The 22,217-nt window shown below is 30.3% G+C and overlaps 1 protein-coding gene across 1 annotated transcript in view; it reads left to right on the forward strand.

Moving 5' to 3' along the window:
• The window catches only part of LOC129972461 (harmonin-like), a 120,553-nt gene that overhangs the window by 81,723 nt on the left and 16,613 nt on the right, over positions 1-22,217 (forward strand). The window contains exons 3-8 of the mRNA XM_056086604.1: positions 12,126-12,199; positions 14,204-14,312; positions 18,964-18,988; positions 19,194-19,269; positions 21,208-21,296; positions 21,980-22,124. Coding sequence (XP_055942579.1) covers positions 12,126-12,199; positions 14,204-14,312; positions 18,964-18,988; positions 19,194-19,269; positions 21,208-21,296; positions 21,980-22,124 — 518 coding nt within the window. The remainder of the gene's footprint in view (positions 1-12,125; positions 12,200-14,203; positions 14,313-18,963; positions 18,989-19,193; positions 19,270-21,207; positions 21,297-21,979; positions 22,125-22,217) is intronic.

The following is a 22,217-nucleotide window of genomic DNA, read 5'->3' on the forward strand; positions in this document are numbered from 1 at the left end:
GATATTGGTTTCGTTTTTTGTTATTTTATATAACTTAGAGAAAATATTTTGCCCTATTCCATTATTTTTGACAAAAATTCGAAACCGGCTAAAATAGGTTTTTTTGGAAATATGGAATTCGAAAACTGGTTTTTCAAATAGTCGGCTTTTGTATAAACCCTAATTTCATTTCCAAATCTACACACAACTATAAGAAACAATCTTTAAATATTAATACGATTTTTTGGTGAGAGCAATGTAATGAACCGAATAAAAAGTAGGAAAGAGGAACCGTGTGAAAGTATATTTATCTATTATATAAAAAAAATGTATGTCAATATTGCGTTTTATTCGTTTACATTTCAACTTTCTTTTGCCAGCATTGTTTAAAATATTTAATGAAAATTTTTATTACTTCATAATAAATTTTATGCTGCGCTTGATGGTGAAATAGTAACAAAAAAAAATTTAAAGTTTTAATGAATACCGAAGTAACAGCAAATGAGTTTAAAACGACATCATTTGTTTTCAACTTTTAGACACATCGTTTGTGGCAACACTAATTCATTTTCGGGTTTGTTTATCTTATTCGTCTCTCGACTAGAAATTCTTATGAATACCTAAGCAATATATGTGTAAACCCTACATTTTTTTTAAGTAATGGAGCGTCAAGCGATATCAGATGAAGAAAATATGCGGAAATATATTAGAGGATTTTAAGGAAGTTTTTACTTAACTTGTCTAATTTTTTTTAATTTCATGTTTTAATTTTTCGTTCTTGCCAAAAAAATAGTTACAATGATGATAAGATTTTTTTTTAAATTTAATTAATGCTAAAATAATTATTTATTATTTGGAACTGAATTTTTTTGTTCATGACAATTTTAAAACAGTTTTTTTTTTTTTTTAATTTACTTTTGCTGCCTGGAGGGAAGGAATCAATCCCTCAGGAAACCCCACTTACCTGATTCGTGGACTACATCGGGGTTGGCGGCCGAAAGCGAGCAAGGGGCGATGCTCCTTAATAGTTTTAGAAAAAAAATTGCTGAAAAAAAGTTTGGATTCCATAGGAAATATAATTGCTCTCTCAGCTTGCATATTAAAGTTTCAGCAAAAACGAATTACTTTTAAAATTACTTTTAGCACAGCACATGGATTGATTAGAAATTGTCGCACACACACACACACACACACACACACACACACACACACACACACACACACACACACACACACACACACACACACACACGCACACGCACACACACACACACACGCACGCACACACACACACACACACGCACACACACACACACACACACACACACACACACACGCACACACACACACACACACACACAAATTGTTAGATTAATGCGAGTAAATGTCTGAAATATGGGTGATTTTCTCAATTATTTCTACAATTTTATATTGAAAAAAAAATAGTCGATGGCAATGTTTTCTAAAGCACAAAACGATCTATTTGATTCGAGTTATGTTAAGGAATACATGGTTTAAGATTGTTTGTTCTGTACCGAATTTACAAACAAAATAGAAGTACTGTCTAGAAAATAAGAAATGACTTAGTTAAAAAATCTCACGAAGTAGTTTCTGAGTTATTCTCTGAAATTGACGATATAACATTCAAACCCATTCATATTTCAATTCATCAATGCCATTCTATGAAATTGGGCTCGAGGAAATTGTTGAATTACTATCGCTTAAAAGAAATGAAATTATCAACATTCTAACCTCATCATAACATAGTGAAAAATCAATTACAAAAATGTAATAGATAACTTTCATGCACTTTTAGCCCTTTAGTTAATTAGTTGTTTAGTTGTTAATCAATTAGTTGTTTCTAATTAAAGGGGCAAACTAACTCATAATATTTCAGCATTTTTAGAAACAAGACTATAATTTTTAACATGACATGTTCATCAGTCTTTTTTTCCCATATTACTGTCACTATATTACTGTCGTTTTATCACTGTAAAATTATTGAATGAAGATTTTAGTTCAAAGGCACTCCAAACAGATATAAAAGCTCAAAGTAATATCCCATGAATGTCTATATACTTTGAATAATTATTTTTTTAAAAAAGAAAAAAGTCATCCATCAAATTTCTAGAGCTGAAAAAAATTTCTTCAAATTTTGAATATTGTGAATTATAAAAGTCGTTAATAAGAAAGTCTTTAATTAATTAAGTTAAATTAGATTTGAATGTCTTCCAGAGTATGAGGGAAAGAGAAATGCTATATTTTTATCGCCTGTTCTTACCAAAATTCTTTCTTGATAAGCTTTTGTGTCACTGCAGAAATGTGGTGGAATTTTGATCTACTGAAAGTACCATTCCTCATTCTAAAAATGTTTTTAAGAGGTTCAAACAATAGTAAGGCTACAAAGCTAATCTGTTGTTTGATAGCATTACAATATTTTAAATTGAGTTGTCTGTCTTTATTTTAATTTATATATATATTGTCAGTTATATAAATATGGCCATGTGCACAAACAAAAATCTTATTTATTATCATCGCAATGCGCTTGAATATGAAAGAAGCAAATATAACGATGAAATGTATCGTTGTAAAGTTTACTTTAAAATATTTTTTTAAAAAACTCATAATTAGGGGTGGGGGAGGAATAGTACGAAAATAAAATTGCCATCACTAAAAAATTATTTTTTGAGTTTCGAGATGTTGTGAAAACGGTTTTTACTTAATAAAGTTTGCTTAAAGAAGTTAGTTAGAGAAGAATTTTAATATTTCGATTAATTTTTAATTAAAAATATAATTTAACAATTTTAAAAAAAAACTTCCTTAGAGAACATCTACTGTCTAAAAAATAATTAAGTTCAAATGTGGAAATTTTAGACCTTAACAATGTGCCCTGTAGAGCATTATGACTGATTTTAGTAACATTTTTAATCATTTTTTTTCACCTTCAATTGTATATTTTCTATTCATTGGCGATGAAAGAAAATGATTAAAAATTATGTTAAAATCACACATTGTCAGACACACACATGCCATCACACATCGCCAATCACGATTGATATGATTTACAGATAGATTCAGTTTACAAACAATACTTGTTTAGCATCTTTTAAATGCCTTGTATTAACGATTCCTATAGTAAATTTATGCAAACATCGCCAGTCGCGGTGTTCTCAAAGAAAAAAAATGGCCCAGTGGATTTGCATAATCAAACTATCATGCGCAATTGAGACCTCTAATAAAAACAAAAGATATTTTAATTTGAACACAGATAATCCTTTAATTAATTGATTTGATAATATTAGTGAAATAATATCACTTTAATTTAAAAATTGTAATCATGGAAAAGTGAAAAATAATTGAGTTAATGAGTTAGAATAAAGAACTTCAGATAGCTGAAAAGTTATCAGATGATTCATTGCGCTCGAATATCTAAGGGCTGTCTTTAGTGAATATTTATACAATTTTATGTTATCTTTGACATTATTGTCGTTGTAACTTTTTATTTTGTAACTAATACCTCACAAAGGAACAATATCTTTTTTTGTGGGAGAGGGGGGGTTTGGATGCAAAATGGAAAAACGATGATGAACCCCTATAATTAAATAGAGGATACACCTAACAACATACTCCGCCAAATAAACTTCAGAGTAGTCTGCCTCTCACAATAGCAAGTATAATAAAGGGCGGTTTATGCTAATTTGGAGTGGAAATGCACAAAGTTAAAGACAAAAAATTATTTTCACTTCCTCTTATATAAAACATAAAAGAAAGAAAGCACTGCAGCCATCAGAAAATGCTATCTCCAAACTCGATAAATCTCCACTATTTAGATTTTCTTGAGATCTAAAATACTATTTTTAGAATGTCTATTTGTCTGTCTGGGAGCAAGTTAGCTTTCATTCACAAAAAGCCAGACGATGAAATCTGATGCATTGTCTCCACACGAAATTGTAGATTTTCATCACATTTTGAACGAAATCCGCCTATCTGTCTGCACATGATCACGATTCTCAAAAGTGTAACAAAGTAAAGAAGAAATTTGGCATAAGGTTTGTAATAAGTATTACAAAATATAATTCTAGAGAGTAGTCTATTTTTTTATGTGAAACCAAAATCACTCACATTCGAATACAGGGGACTCTTTTTCTCTTTAATGCTCCCTTCTCGCTTTTCTGAAAATGACGGTCCTCTGAAAGGGCCAAATTACCGGAGTGCCGGATAATAGGTTGTATATATATATATATATATATATATATATATATATATATATATATATGTAATGATATTTTAAACTCTTAGTTTAATCCACATTAATTTCCAAAACTTTATCTTAATTTATAGCCCATCGTAACTTCATTCTAAAATATTCTCTTATTTCTTGATCCAATTCCACTTTCGGTTTAATTAATCCCTTTGTAAAAATAATGCGCCATCAGTACTACGTATTAAATGAAAGTGATATCTTATGTACCCTTCAAAAGGTGTCAAAGGTCACACGTGTATTGAATTGGCGCCTGGCCAGAAATCCTATATTATATAAGACTAGTGATCATTTGTTCGTCCCTTTTTTACGTTCTGTGTTTGTGCCGAGCCTGCGTCTTCATGTTAATAATTATGCTTTCCCGAAATGGATATTAAAACGAAAATAAAAATATCAAGTCTATTTTTAAAATTTTATGCATAAATTAATAATGTTACATATATGCATATTTATTTTATTGTATACTTTTACCTCTACTAATAATTAAAGGGAACTTGCGTATATGTGTCTGTGCTCACTACATAATGGATTGTTTGACCTAGTCTACCAAATTTGTCATTTTATATGTTATAGGATAGGAATGCACAGTTTGGAGTCCATTTTTCTGGAGTTTTAATCAGGATTTTAATTACTTAAAAAAAAGTGAGATTTTGAAGTTTTACCGCGATAACTTCCAAAAATATAATTGAGGAAAGCTGATTTTTATGTAATTCTAAAAATTGCGTTTTTATGGATACCATTCTAGATATCTGGCAATATTTTTTTGGATTTTGATCGTTTTTAAAAATGTATTTTGCATGATTTTCCATGATCATTTTTATGTTTCCCCAAGTACATTATTGCGTATTACTATACAATATTTAAATTTTTTTTGTAAAGTACAAAGTAAAAAGTACACAAAAAAAGTACATTATTAAAAAGTACATTATTATTAAAAAGTACATTATTGCATATTACTATACAATATTTATCACATAAATACTGTACAATGTTTAAATTTTTTTTGTAAAGTACAAAGTAAAAAGTACACAAAAAGGTACATTATTATTAAAAAGTACATTATTGCATATTACTATACAATATTTATCACATAAATACTGTACAATGTTAAATTTTTTTTGTAAAGTACAAAGTAAAAAGTACACAAAAAAAGTACATTATTAAAAAGTACATTATTATTAAAAAGTACATTATTGCATATTACTATACAATATTTATCACATAAATACTGTACAATGTTTAAATTTTTTTTGTAAAGTACAAAGTAAAAAGTACACAAAAAGGTACATTATTATTAAAAAGTACATTATTGCATATTACTATACAATATTTATCACATAAATACTGTACAATGTTAAATTTTTTTTTGCATAATTTTGAAAAATAGGTTTTTATTATTGCAATAAAAATTCAAATCATTTTCTTCATTTCATCAAATATTTGATCAGATAACTGCCTTACATTTTTAAAACTAGAGCTGAAGCATTTTGATAATGATCTGTATATTTACTTGTGATATTATAAAATGAAATTATATTGCCACAAAAGACAACTTATAATTTGATAATAATTTCTCATATATATATAAATTTTTAATGGTATTATGATGTCATGAGACTCGACTTCTTGAGGAAGATTCATATACTGAATAAACATTACATGTTGCTGAAATAGCCCGGTTGTAATGTCTACCACAATTTCATGGTCAAAAATATTTTGTTGTGGTAATCATACATTATCACTTTGATAATACATGACTATCTCAATACATTTATATTGTATGCAAATGAGGTATCATGTAAATAAATATCTTATGCATAAGAGATTTAAATGAAATTGAACACAATCTATTTTCCCAACAAATAGCTGGTCTCCAAAACTGACTAATAGCACATGAAGCATAAAGCTCATTATGCCTTTAGAATTGTACCATCTTTTTTTATTTCGCTCACTGTTCGCAATATTACTCAATACTGTAAAAATAGTATAACAGCATTTTAAAGACTCTTATGCTACTTAGTTATTTTAACTAACTTAGAATATCTTTATCCGTAAAGAATAATTCTTAATCTATAAAAATGAGCTTCCATGCATGGGAACTTATATTCCAAAATGCAGCAAAAATGGACTTTTTAGCTAAAAAGTTTCTATTAGAAATCATCACAAGAGGTTATCTTGGAATAAATTTGGTAATTTTGAGCCCCGGTCAGATATCGAGGATGATACCTGAACTAGCAATTCTTTTCTAAACATCCACACCTCGATAATGGGAGACATTTATTTTTACATTTATCTTTACTGGAATTGGGTTTCCATGCTGAAATTCTATAAGTAGGACACCGCCGCCTTTCTGACTTAACTTAATGACAGTATCGTGCAAACATATTTGTAAACTTATTCAGATGTTTTTTTGCAGTTTACTCTCTAAATTAAAGTAGAGTTTACATTCAGCCAGCTACAATCCATCCAGTAAGACCACGCATAAGCAGAAACTATAGAATACCGTTGAGACGAGATCTTGCTATTGTCCGCTCTTTCATGCGCAATCTTTCTTCTGCGCATGCGTGACTTACTGGAATCTTATAACTGGCTGAGTGAAAACCCATCTTAAGTGCTAGATATGATCCTGTACTTCAAACTCTGAATTTTGTCTATCTGAAGAAGATAAAATCGTTTTCTTGAATAAAAATATACTTCGCTTGGAAATTTACCTATTCTTCATGGACTACTGCAAAAAACATATCTTTGATGATGATGTCTTGGTCCGAAACTTTGAGTTTTCTCTCTACCATTTTCTCTATAAATTCCACAATTAGGACCCTCTATTGGCTAAAATGGAAATGGGTTTAAATTGTACTGTAATTTTATTAAAACTAAAAAATAGGTTTATTTGGAAGAAAATTCTTTATAAACAAACAAACACACAAAAACAGTCCAAAGCTAGCATATTCTTAGAGAAAAAAAATAGCTGCTATTAGTAGCTGATATTGATCTTATAACTCTTGATTTCCCAATAGATTAGCTTGTTACCAATCTAAAAAAAATCTATTTGTTTCTTGGACTCAAAAACCAAATACGGCAATCCAAAATTGTTTATGAAGTTTCGGTTCATTTCGCCCTATTTTACGATACAATCCTACTTCACGAAATTTTCCACACTTTTCGTAATTGATACCTTAAAGCTCCCCGAGGAATTTCTGCTGTAAGTGTGGGGCCTGATTGGGTCTAACCAGTTCCGATTGACGTGGTATTTATGAAATGTGACAACCTGACCTAAAAAATAATTTGGTTCTGAAAACTTCAATTGATTTCAGAGAGAGAGAGAGAGAGAGAGAGAGAGAAAAGAATATCTTTCATAAAATGCTGATTTCCTTCAATTTCAATCTAATTAATTAGTATAAGCGGTGACGAAGCGTAATTACTTTCTGAGTTAAAACTGGAAGTGTAGCAATTGACTGTGCCAGGAATTGTGCTGACCTAGTTGCTGATCAATCAAAGAACAACTTGAAATACGAACAAATTGGATAAGAAGTAGATTCATGAAAGTTATTATGCTTGGATAATTAGTATGAATTAGAAAAAGCACAATAGAATGTGATATTTACTTTCTTGTATACGTAGTATAGAGAAAAAGATAGTAATCGTCAAAAAATTCGAACTCGAAATTTTGACGACTCTCCATGTTTTAGACTTCCCTGAATTCGAAGGACACATTGTTGGAAAACGTCTGCCTGTCCGGCTGTCTATCTGTGACAAAGATAATTCAAAAATGCTGTCAGCTAGACAATTGGAATTTGGTATACGATCTTCACACCAGATTTGAAGATTTCTATAAAACTTTGAGTAAAGTCTGTTCAAAGGAAGTTTATCTTTCCGATTGTTTGAATGTAAGTTAACACGTTAACTGCAAATTGAAGAGAGCTAGATGGATGAAATTCGATATACATATTCGAATACCTACAATGTAGAAGCTTGTCAAATTTTGGGCCAAAACTAATAACGAGTTGACTGTCTGTCAGTCTGTACTTTCAGAAACATATAAACGCAGTAATTCAAAAACGCAATGACTAAAATTTATCAAATTTTGTATCGGATTTTGTGACTACAAGTGCAGTTTTGTATCAAATTTTTGTTCCAGTCGGTTGAGAAAAACCTGTATAAAGCACAAATGCTGTTTTAGGATATTATTAACACCATGCCTGGCCTTAATCGCCAAAAAACTCGCCAAGGATGACACGATAAATTCAGATACAATTCTAAATTCACACCAAATGTTAATATTTCATAACTATTAAGCGCTAATTCCATGCAAGGCCTGGTGGTAAGGTCTCGGTTTGTGAGCCGTAGGGTTTCAGGTTCGAGACCCGATTCCACCGAAGAACCGTCATGTAAGGGGGTCTGTTGCACGTTAAATCCGTAATTCCAAACGTCCTCCCGCTGGTGTGGTGTAGTGTGGAGAGGGGGTACCAGCTCAGGTGTCGTCCTCGTCATCTGACCGCGGTTCAAAATGACGAGGTCCGTCCCAAAATAGTCCTAGTGTTGCTTTACAACGGGACGTTAATATAACTAAACCAAACTAAACTAAGCTAATTCCATGCAAGGCGTTATCTAGCATGACAAGTTTATTACAGAGTATAAGAGAAAGTTTTTAGGAGACCACTTCGCTGTTTATAAATAAGAATTGTATCTTGCTGCTTTTTATTGGCACAGCTTGGGAGATGAACGAATGTGAATATGATAACAAAAGGTTACCAGGGGCACTATGAATATAAAAATTGAAATTGAGAAAAGAAATATACCGTAAGGCAGGAAATATGGGCTTTTATAAATACGAATGATTTTTGGAATGGAATTTATAATTGCTACATTGATAACCTTTATGTGTGCTATATCGTTAACTTTCGTTCTCTGAATTTTTGCAAGTGCTTTTTTGAGGTTTGAGATTCTATGGCTCAAGAATCAATATGTAGATTATATTGCGCCAAACATTTACTTTTTCTTAATCCAAAGCTTAATAAAAAAGAATTTCAGTTAAATCAATGCAAAAGAAACGATTGGTAAAGTGATAATAAACTATACAAATTCAATATACATTCGCAAAAATTAAGATTAAAGTATGGTTTCTGAAAATACAAAAATATTAACATGTGGGTCAATATGTTAATATAAAATAATTGTTAAATAATTGTTGTTCAAATTGGCAAAATAATTGTTGTTCTTTTAAAGTAAAACAAGCGCTTAGTGAACGCAAATAGTAAATATGGGCATTCAAAAAAGATGTGAAAAACTATTGCGCTACAGTTATAATGTGAACACACAGACAATTGATCACCTAATTAAAGATATTTAAGTGTGAATCTGGTGTGATCGACTCACAGACGGTTTTTAAATGGTGTCAGGTTTTTTCTTATTTAAAGAATACTTGTTTTCTATTATAGATTTCGAAGAACGTAATTTGTTTAGGTTTCTCATATCCATTCTTTTTTGTTAATTGACATAAAGGCAGATCTGTATTGGTTCCTTCAAGCTATATGCAGGTGTGGGTGTATGTAGAAAAAGGTAAAGATTTGGCTGTCTTGTTGACCCACTCATTGCAGCATATTTCCATATCGGACGATATCCATCAAAATAAAACTGTAAAATTTCAAGAAAGAAGTTTATAATAAACTTTTAAATCTTTAAATGCCGGCGTCCTGGCATAGGGGTAGCGCGTCTTCCCCGTGATCTGGGCGTCCCGGGTTCGAGTCCCGGTTTGGGCATGGTTGTTCTTCTGTTGTTCTATCTGTGAGATGCGTGAATGTGCCCTCCTGTAAAAAGGGGTTGTGCAAGCGAATGAGTGATGCGTGAGTAGCATAGTCGTACTCTTGGCCCTAGTTGGCGCTGCTATAAAAAATAAGAGACGTTCCCCCTCAGGCTTAAATCGCTGTCTTCGTAACAGCGGGCTTGTCAGTGGCAAGTGCCATAAGAAACAAACAAATCTTTAAATAACATTAAATAGCATAACTATAAAATGATTATAATGACTAAAAAATGCTTAAAGAATCAATGCAAATGAAAGAGCTTCCATTAAGTTGATTCATATTTTCCAACAAAATATTGCAAAACTACAGTGGTCTCAACAGTAAAAACAGAACAAGAAGCATGAAGTTGAAAATATGATTTTTTTTCCGGAGAAGCTAGTGCAAATGAAATAAGGGCAGTATACCTTGATCCATCACTATAAACAGGAACGAAAGACTAATAATGGAACTTGCACTCAGTAAATACTCTTAATAAATACTCTCTACCGTAACTGATTTGCTGAAATTTTCAAAGGATTAAAAAAATAGATAGTGTGGATTTTTCCATGGCGGAAAACTGCTAATTGGATGTAAGGTTTAATTCTGATAACATAGTGAAAGTGCTTTTCTGAACTTATATATATATAAAACTGATTATATTAAGGGTCCAATGAGTGTATGCAACATAAAAACGGAGAAATGCAAATTCTGTATTGCTAATATATGTAAATAAACTTGATAAGAAATTATATATTCATTATTTGAGTTGCCAAAATGAACGAATCTAGCTCCCATGAAATCAATATTAATGATTTATAAGGATCATTTCTAGCAGTAAGAATATTCCAAATTTTCTCGTAATAAATGTACTTTCGTATTTTTAATCTCAAGCTTTTGTCGAATAATAGTTACAAAAGAACCTATCAGTATGCAATCTGTGGCGACGAATTGCTGGGATGAGGTTAATACACAACCAGAAAACCTAATGTTAATTTTGACTTATTCCGACTTATTGAAACCAAAATTTGCAACAGGACTTGCATTGTAATCCCTAAATCACACACTAAATTTCATATAGTTTTGAGTTATAGTGCTTACATGCTTGTGAAAGTGCAATACCCTTTTGACTGATCCCCCCGGGTGGGCACCTCGAAATGAGGATGAGATCTTTCGGCGTGGTGGTTTAATCTCAGCATCCTGGAGGGTACACGAGAAGGTGGGGGTCTGGCTCCTCCCAATGATGACGGGGTGTATTTCTTTAGGGAAGGGTTATGCCGTGGTCGGTGATGACCTTTAGGACTCAATCACAGTTCCTTCCAGTGTTGCTGGTACGGCGGTCCGGTCATTCAGCATTTTTTATCCGTTCGCCTTTGGGTGGGTCGGAGAGTCAGTGATATGACTTATCCTTTTGACGGATTCGATTCCTAAATTGATAGGTGTCTACATTTTAAAAGTTAAGTCTGTGTGCTAAATTTTATCTAGTTATCTTTTTTTTGTTTGTTTTGTAGTTATCGTATCAACTTATATTCCGACAACCGAACAAACATACTATCTTTGATTGGATTTCGCAAAACGTTTGATAGAAATCTACAAATGTCTTGCAAATTTCATCCATCTAGATAAATGCAATTTTGACCTGTCATCTTCCCATATAGATAAACACAATTCTTAAATGTATATTTTGGACTAAAAGATATCTAAAGCCTGGAGATTCGTCAAAATCTCGAGGGCTGCGGTGTCCTAAGGGTAAGGTCACGGGTTCCGAAACTGAGTTTTTCAATTTCGAGACCCGATTCCACCAATGAACCAACGTCTGGTGCACGTTCGTCGGGACCAAACGTCCTCCTGATGGTATGATGTCGAAGTTTGGAGAGCGGGTGCCAGCTCAAGTGTCGTCCTTGTCATTTGACCGTGGTTCAAAAGTACTAGTTCTGTCTCAAAATAGCACTAGTGTTGCTTTAAAATGGAACGTTAATATAATTAAATTCGTCAAAATCTAGAGTTCGAATTTTCCGAGGATTGCAATGCTTTTTCTTTGTATATTTCGAAAAAAAAAAAAAATGACTGATGTGAAAATATATGTGATTGTATTTCTTGTTTTCTAGGATGGGAACATGGAACTGGAGTTTTTGTTTCAGAAATCATTCCTGGATCCATCGCACAAAAACAAGGCTTGAGGGTGAGTAAATCTTAAGTTGCGTAAATAATCAAGATAAATTTTTATGATAATAATATGTGTATCTGTAATTAAGTTATTTACAAAAATTTTGATTTATTTCAATTGCGTTTTACCTATCTATATACACATCAAAATTATTAAATAGAACATGACAGAAACAAGTTTTAGAAAAAAAAAAATTATTTTTGACTTACAAACTTTAAAGAAGAAAAGAAAATAATTAAAAATCCAAGAGATAAAATAAATGTCTGATGCAAATTAATTATTTTTCCGATTTAAGAACGGATAGGTTTTTGATGATTGAACACAATATGTTTATTAACACTTTAGGGTAGCTAATCATTCAGTTTGTTGAAATTGAAATAAACTAATTTATTTATTTTGAATTTCGAAAAAAATAATAATAAACATTCATAATCACAAATGTCACTATTTGTAGTTAACTACTAAACATCACGCTGAAAATCATTGTGCAGTCTTTATAAAAATATTTATTTAGAAAGAATTTCATTCTTTAGATCTTATGTGGTAAAAAAAATTTTGAAACAAAAATATTTGTATAAAATCTTGTATTATTTCTCTGCATACTAGCAGGACTATTGAGAAAGCCTAAATCATAAAAATTTAATGAGATGGAGTTTTGCAGAGGTGTTGCAAGAAGTTGACAGGCAGTACTGAATAAACAGGAATTTTAAAAATCTGCTTTCATCAGAAATGTCACAAATAAATATTCTGGTGAATAGGTAAGGAAAAAATGTTTTTGCAATTGAAGAGAAAAAAATAGCAGAAATGTTATTGTTATCTTTCCATCTGTTATTTGTGAATTTTTTTCCTTACATTTATTAAAACATAAGGAACTAGGATTGATCTTTGTATATCGAAAAATTCCCAATTTTATAACTGAGTTTTCAGCGTTTCCTTTACTATTGAAGAATTAAAAGTTAAAGCTTTATTTTCCTTTAATTAACTAGTGGGAAAAATTGTTAATGATGTTTCATAAAGGTAAAGAACAATTTTATGAAGAAACACAAAAAGTTGGCAAGTGAGTAATAATGGTTTTAACTTATTTAAGCAACTTATGTGGGTGGTCAAAATAATTTGCATCATTTAATAACAACTTGGGTTCAAAAACTGTGTCGAGTGGTTTGTAAAGAAATATTTGATCCGAGATCAAAGGCTTAGAGGCAAGGTTTCTTTAATTTCAGTTTCTTCTTCAGATACTGAACTTTAAATACAACTTTTTGTTTCACACTCAAAGAAAAATAACTATTTATTTGAATTATTCTATAAATATTGTTGAAAGAATTCAAAATATTGGAGCACCAAAAACTCCGGGGTATTTTTATTGATAATTTAGGAGACTATCGGGTTTTCATAAAGCGAGAGTAAAACTTAAATAATTTGTATTTTTATGCATATGTGATAGAAAGAATTCCTAAAAGGGAATAAAAAATTTGAAAGTAACCAGAATTTTTGCGTCATTAATTTTTTTTTTTTTTTGAAATTTAATGTAAAAAGTTATCTTTTATTTTTATATCCATGAGTTCTGAAAATAAACTTCGTTTTGCTGTGAATTTTTAAAATATTTTAATCCACTTAGATGTGGAATTTTTATGATATTTTTCTGCTTTAGAATATATTTTAAATCTGTTTTGGGCAGCAAAAGTAAGATTTGGTTCAATGAAATAAAGAAATATGTTTATTTATTTTAAGTTAAATTTTAAACAATAATTTTTCTGACTATGGAAAGAAGAAGCTCAATTCTAGGATTATCTCAAAACAGACAATTTCTATATATAATTCAGTGAATTGTAAATCTTTTTAAGAAATTATTACCTCATGTGTTTACAGAAACTCGTTTTTTTATATTGCTTACATCTTTTTGGACATCTATTAATACATTAATGCTGTAACATACTATCGGAAAATCAAGATACTCTTACTTTTCAAAAATGTATTACGTCTGAACTCAATATTTTTGTTAAACATTTATTCCCTTCTTAGGTGGGTGACCAAATTGTCCGCATCAATGGATTCAGCATCCACAGAGCTATTCATATGGAAGTCCTCAGTTTGTTGAAAACATGTCCAGGAATTGTTCTGAAGATTAAAAGTGAGCAAATCTTTTTTATGTATATATACACTTGAAAAAAAAACTTCAAGCTTTAACCATTTATGAAATAAATAATGCATTATAGGTGAGTCAACTGATCAGAAGGGACGGTATTATTACAGTTGCTTAGGCAACATCACTTCAACCGTTACGTACAACATAGTAAAATATTAAGAGCGTTCGTAGTACCAAAACCAGAGAAAAATCGAAGGACTTAATCATTATTTGGGGGGGGGGAGGGGGAATCATATTAAGAATATTCGCAGTTTAATATTTTTACTTTTTACAGATTATTATTTTCCAATGGGTATATTCGCTACAATTGTTATGTAGCTTAGCTTATTGTTATGTAAAATTTTGTCTCTTTTCATTTTAATATGAGATGTATTTTAATCTTAATATATATAAATTACGTGTCACGTTGTTTGTCCGCGATGGACTCCTAAACTACTTAACCGATTTTAATCAAATTTGCACACCGTGTGTAGTTTGATCTAACTTAAAACATAGGATAGCCCTTTTTTTGAATTTTTAATTAGAATTTTAATTATTAATTAAAAACTAACTTTCCCGCCAAAAAAAATCTTTTCATTTTTTACACCGCCAAATGAGTAAGGGTTCAGTTGTTGTTTTTTTTTCTTTTCCCAACAGTAATCAGGCTAGGCTTAAGATTTTTCGGTGGATTATTTCAAACGATTCTGTTTATTTTCTTAATGTTTGATGCATTTAAAATTAAACATTGTTAATTAATCGGTCTTTAAGATACATTATGAAGTACTTTTGAATTAAAATAAAACAGAATAAAGGAAATTAAAAATTTCTAATCTGCATAGAGTTACCCCAACTGGCTTAGAAAAACTCACGCATTTGTGTTCCGTAACTGGCGTTGAAAATTCACGCATGCGCATTGTATTATGATTGTTTACATTTCAACGGAAGCGGACTCGATTTAAATTATTTTTAGGTTCGTTGCATGTTTTTGTAATTAAATTGTATTTAAGTTAGTTATATATTTTTTGTATACGCTTATAGTTTTAAGTACATCGTTTTTTAAGTAGTTTTTTTTAACCTGTTTTCGACCGATTATTTTAAACGATTCGTTTTATTTTCTTAATGTTTGATGCATTTAAAATGAAACATTGTTAATGAATCGTTCTGGTCATGATGAATCTGAGAATATTTTGTTGACAAATTCTTGAAATATTACACAAATTAGGAAAGATATTCTTTAGTGCCCATAAAGTTTAAACGCTCAGTGACTCTTTTCAGTAATCATATTACAAAAAAATACTTTGTTTCAGTAAAAAATATTATTATATTAATTGCAGATTAATCCTTTCCACTTTAATTTATAGTATAAATTCTACGGGAACTAACAGAAAATTAGAGAGATACATATTACGTTGTGACTGAAGGCGTTTATAATATTATGAGTGAATTATATATCAACATTTGAAGTTTTAAAATATTTTTATGAAGAAGCTATTAAAGTAGGAATTGCATAAAATATTTAATTATTAAAATTTTAACGAACATTAAGATGGGCGAACCGGCAGGTCGCCAAAGGCGGCTAGTAGGTTGATAAATTAATGGCGTTGCAAATAACGTGTGTTTCCCCAAATCAGTTTCTCATCAATAACAGTAGCCATTCAAAATCTAGATTAATTAAAATTTATCAAAAAATATTTTAAACATTAATTGACAAAGCGATTGTATTTTTGTGCCTTTACACAATAAATGATTAAGTTGAATTAGTTAAATAAAACTTACTAAGAATTAATTTTGAATAAACGAAACTAACTGAATAATTAAAAATTAACTATTATTATATAATTGTTACAAAAGATATAACCTATACATTGTTTTTTTTTAATATTTTTTTTCAAGTAAAATAATACTTACTTAAAATTTCAGTTTTTTATAATGAATTTCATATTGTCTTCAAAATTGATATAATATGGTAAATTTCACATACGAAATGTTTTATAGGAGTTCTTATTTCAAGCTTCCCTACTTTATGTAATGTTCTAAAAAAGCCATAAAGACATGCCGAGAAAAATTAGTTTATTGAAAATGTCAATCAGAAGTTATTCTAAATATATTTTTCAATATAATCTAATTTAAATCTTTTTTAACTGCGCATTAGGGATTAATGATATATATTACTAATGAGTATCCAAAGAGTTATAATCGTTTGTGTTATTGAATTTCAAACTTCCTTTATGTATTCACATGCAACGTGATTTGTTAAGATTATTATGATTAATTAAATAATTTGAAAAAGTTCATATACACGTAAACTCCAACAGATATTTATTTTATGGAAATTTTGAAGACGTTTTATTTCTATGTTTCCTTGAGATTTGTTAGAAAACAATAAATATTCGTAAAAGAAACGTTGAATACAATAGAGCTTTCGATTGCGAAAACATTTATCCAGTTCTGCATAAATTAATAATTAAAATTTAATAATAATAATAATAAATAATAAATAAATTAATAAATAATTTTTAAAAACATTATAAATTTTTAAAAAATGTTAAGTTTTTTAAATATTAAATAACTGATCTAATGGATTTTTTGTGGGTCATTTGTAATTATTATACACATTATCATTAAATAAATATTTCACTTTCATATTTATAAAAGCATATTAGGGGGGTGGGTCATTAATATTTTCAAGTTAAAAATTGGATTTTTCAATGTTTTTAGACATAAAAGTGATCTTAGCTGGAATAAATTTTAGAAGTTCTAATTCATAAGAATAAAAACAATACTGATGTTATTTCATAATAAGCTTTTGTTTTCTTTCATTTTCAAACTTTTTGAATTGGTGCTGTTATTTTGTTTAAGCAGTTAATAGAACATATGATTTCTAACTCACATATATTTCTAACAAATTTTATTGGAGGCAATTATTCTACATCTAATTTAATTTGCATAAACTCTCTTACAAAAAATAATTTCTATGATTTATCATAAGTAATTCTCGTACTTTGAAACATAGAGGATAAGCTGCTTCTTCTGTTTATTAAATAAAAGCATTTATATGTATATAAAAGTTTTAGTAAAGAGAGAATTCACTTACAATTAATTTCTTATCAATCAGTTAGAATGAAACTTCTTTAGGGTATCTCTTGTTAGTGCGCCATTTAGCTTCATCCTTATTCACTTTTATTCATTTCAATATTAAATAGTTATTTATGTTGTCACTAATATTTGACAGAGCAGGATTCTTTTAGAAATAAAACTAAAATTGACATACGATAGAGGATTTGTTCTACAATTCCTCTGCGACTTATAAACCCACATTTACAACCATGACTTAATAAAGAGGTTTTGTTTTACCCTTCTCTTTGACTTATAATATATCCCTCATAAGACTATTCGCACTTCCGATAGTTGACTACAAAAAATAAACTTCCAAAATAAAATGTAATTTCAAATCATATTTTTGATGATGACTTCGTGTCCGCGTTACCACGGAAAGGGAGTGCAGTAGCTTCTGAGGGTAAAGACGCCTGAGCAACCGAGGGCAGAAGTCTGACTTCGAACTCATATGAAAATGGCACTCACACACTTGCGTGCTCAACCCCTTTTTTCAGGGGGGCTCTTTCACACTCCTCTCAGATAGAACACATGGGGAAGAGCAGACATGCCCGAACCAGGGACGCCCAGATCACGGGAAACACGCCCTACCCTAAGCCAGGAGCCGGCGATTTAACATCTAAAGTATTTCAAATTTGGATTGACCGTCTGTCGATCTGCTCGTTCACAAGTGTGTAAACGTAGTAACAGCAACTTAATCTGACAATTGATCTTATCATTAAATTAGTTTGGTATGGAATGAGTGTCGAAAATGCATATTCGGTTTTCTTCATTATTCTACTAAGCATTAAGGGTGCCATAGCTACTGAGGGCAACTATAGCTACTGTGCCCTCCCCCCTCTTTTTACAGGGGGGGGGGGGCACATTCACACACCTCACAGATAGAACACAGATGGAGAACAACCATGCCCGAACCGGAGTTCGAACCAGGACGCCCAGATCACGGGGAAAATGCGCTACCCCTATACCAGGACGTCGGCAGATTATCTTTGTGTTTATAGAAAATAAAATCCAATCATACATATTATATATTTTCCCCAATTTTACATATACATACAGAATTTTTGTGTTTTATGCAAAATTTTAATAATTCACTTTAATGATATTAGAGTTGAAAAATACGATTTATGATCTATCAGTCAGGATAGAACTAGGTCTGAAATCGAGGAGGACATGCATTGAGATAATAAACTAGTAATAGGATTAATAAAATGAATGTAGCAGTCATTGGACTTCAACCTGAACATAAAATTGTCTCTCATTATGCTTTTATTATCTGTTTTTATAAACATTTATGGATCCATTCTTTTTGCTTGTTATTAAATAGATATTTCTCTTAGTTATTATTGCATCAGGCTCAATTCAAGGGTTAATAACCAGTAATTGTAGCATGTCAAGGGATAGTTTTATCGTAAAAATTGTTTTATGTCCTTAATAATAGCAACTATACTATAGTTTAGCGGTTTTATTTGATCTACTAACTATGAACGTTTATTTTGACTTCACTTGATTGAAATTAATAATCTTATTTTTCTTTTTTCAGGAGTTGGCATTCTTCCAGTTAAAGAGTGAGTGTATTTCTGTTTGTTTCTAACTAACTAACAGAATAAAAGAATTTATTTATAACTATTTGCAATTATGAAATATTTTTTTAAATATATAGTTTTCAAATTTAAATCTCAGATATGCGAAATAATTTTCATTGAAACTAAATGTTTGTTGACTTAATTTTGAATGTTGGATGTTGACTTAATACTGAATGCGCTTTTTTAGGCGAGACAAAGATCCTGTTACCTGGAAAATTGTAGAACCACCCCAGTCTTCTCTAATCTATTCTGATCAAGTAGCTGTAAGTTTTGTGCTTTTATACCATTACTTTTTTTCTTTTTTCGTATTAATATCAATAATACATTATAAAAAGTTCACATGTTTTTACCTTTTATAATTTGTTTGTTTATAGAAGTCGGCAAATCATTGATTTTAAGGGGGGAAAAAATGGCTTATTCTTTTATGTTTGAGAATTACTCAAAAAGTAAATGATAAATTGTACGATATTTCATTAAACAATTACATTAATTGTTCAACTACTTAGGAGCATATTCGTGATCAGAATTGATACAATTGTTACGCTGTGGAATTGACTTTGTATCGGCGTGTTATAAAAGTTTGCAGTCTGGAATGGATGCCGGCGCATGTTTATTGAGTGTTCGATTATCAGGGTTTTTTTTTTGTACCTCATTTACTCAACAGTAGGCGTTTTATGACAATATTGAGTAAAGATCAAAGCATATGGTGGAAAACGGCAACTCAATTCCATAATTCTCAAATGATAATTCTAATAATTCGCTACATCATTAACTTTACATAAACATCGTTAAAACAAGCATTTGTCCTATCTAAATATTGATTAGGACACAAAAATTAAGCAATATCATCTGAAATTATCATGGAATGTTGCGTATGCAACATGCGTCTAACATTTGGCGTGAATTATAGAGTACTTGGCAAAGAACATCAATAAATGAAATAAAGACCAAATATTTTTGCCTTAACTTTAAATATTACCCCTCTTTTTTCAAAATACCTATTGTATAATGTTATTAAATCACAAATAATATATATTAAAATAGTCATTTCTTCACAACCTGGAAAGCACTCATTGCAGGATTGTGGAGAAATAACCGAAGCACTCTGATGCAGCATCTGCCTCAAACATAACGGTTTTTAATTCCTCGTATGCGTAGTATAGAGAAAGTAGAATAATTGTCAAATAAATTTGAGCTCGAAATTTTAAAGAATGTTTTTAGACTTCCCTGAGTTCGAAAAATGTTCGTCTGTGTATCTGTTTGTGGCAAAGATAACTTAAAGAGGCTTTGAGCTAGACGTGTGAAATTTGGTATACGGTCTTTACACTAAACTCACAGATTTCTATCAAATTTTGAGTAAAATCTGTTCAGAGGATATCTGTCTGTTGAATACAAATTAAAACGTTAGCTACGAAACGAAGAAAGCTAGATAGATAAGATTCGGTATACAGATTTAATATCTATAGTGTAGACACCTCTCAAAGTTTGAGCCAAAACCAACAAGGGATTGACAGTCTGTCTGTCTGTACCTTCAGAAACATGTAAGAGCGATAATTCAAAAACGCAATGATTTAAATCTATCAAATTAGGTAAGGAATTTTGTGACTACAATTTCAGTTTTGTGTCAAATTTTTATTTCAATCGATTGAGAAAAACGTGTCTAAAGCACAAATTCGATTATTAGCAGCATGCCAGGGATTAATCGCCAAAACACTTGCTAAGGTTAACATGATAGATTCCGGGAAAATGCTAAATTCTCGCCAAAAGTTAATATGTCGTAACTATTGTTCGCCAATGTCATGCAGGGCACTCTTTAGTACAAGTTTATTAGAGAGTATGCGAGAAAATTGTGGGACGAGCACTCCCGCTGGTTATAAATACTGTATATAAAAATTTAATATTAAATCACATTCTGTTAAAAAAGCCATTTCTTCACAAAGTTGCTCCCATTGCAGGATTGTGAAGAAATGATCCAAGCACTCTGTTGTAGCGTCTATCTCAAACATAACAATTTCTTATTTTTTTGTTTTTTTGTTTTTGCATTCTTCTAGATTATACATACCATGCAAAATGCAGCATGTCGTTACATTAAAATATTAAAGCTAAAGAAGAATGTTAAATTATTATTTTTTAAATTCACATTCATGCTATAAAATGATTTCAAATTATTTTTGTGTATTAAATTGTATGATTTTTTACAGCATTCTCGTATGAATGGATCTACTCTTGAAAACAGTATTATAGTAAAAGTTGAAATAAGTGTTCCAGGGAATCAAAGTCTTGGTTGCAGGTAAGATGACGATTTCTGTTCGCATTCATATTCTTTCAATGTTTTCAATCTCTTTCTAAATAAATACTTTTTAAGATAATAATTCTCTAAAATCGCAGTACCTAGAAATAATTTCTTCACTCAATATAATTCATCTAATGAGTTATAACGTATGCGTATTAGTTTTGCTTTTTTTATCATTTTTAATTAATTTTCCGAATTTTTCTATAAATGCATTATTTTCTTTGTATAATTTTTCTGCTATATATATTAAACATTCATAAATTAAGCGTAAGTTCTTATGTAAATAATTTCCACAAGCAGTACAAAAGAACTCTGTTTACATTCGAACTTTTTTTAATGTTTTCAGTATTTTTTAAAATGAATACTTTTTGAGATAAAAATTCTCTAAAGTTCTCTGCCTAGAAATAATTTCTTCACTCACCATAATTCATCTAATGAGTTATAACATATGCGTTGTTGTTTTGTTTTCACTACCATTTTTTATAAGTTTACCGAATTCTTCTGTAGATTTATTACTCTCTATGTAGAATTCTTCTATATATATTAAGCTTTCATATAAATTAAGTAAAAAATCTTATATAAATAAATTTCCATAAGAATATATAATTAACTTAAATATTACATAATTAAAAAAAAGTTGGCACCATTAATTTAATTATAATTTTTTTTCTTCTTTTCAGCATTGCTAAAGGACCCGAAGAGCTTCCAGGCATTTTTATGTGCACCGTCAAAGAAGGCGGCCTTGCTGACCAAGCTGGTCTGCAAGTTGGCGACCAAATTTTGGACATGAATGGAACAAGTTTCAATGACTTGAAACTCAGCGAAGTATGAACTCTCATTTTTCTTATAGTCGGAAGGATTATTATTACATATCCAAAGATAATGGCTTGTGTTGATGAAATCACTCATGATTATTTA

Source organism: Argiope bruennichi, chromosome 6 (genome assembly GCF_947563725.1).
Source record: "Argiope bruennichi chromosome 6, qqArgBrue1.1, whole genome shotgun sequence".
Classification (NCBI taxonomy): Eukaryota; Metazoa; Arthropoda; class Arachnida; order Araneae; family Araneidae; genus Argiope; species Argiope bruennichi.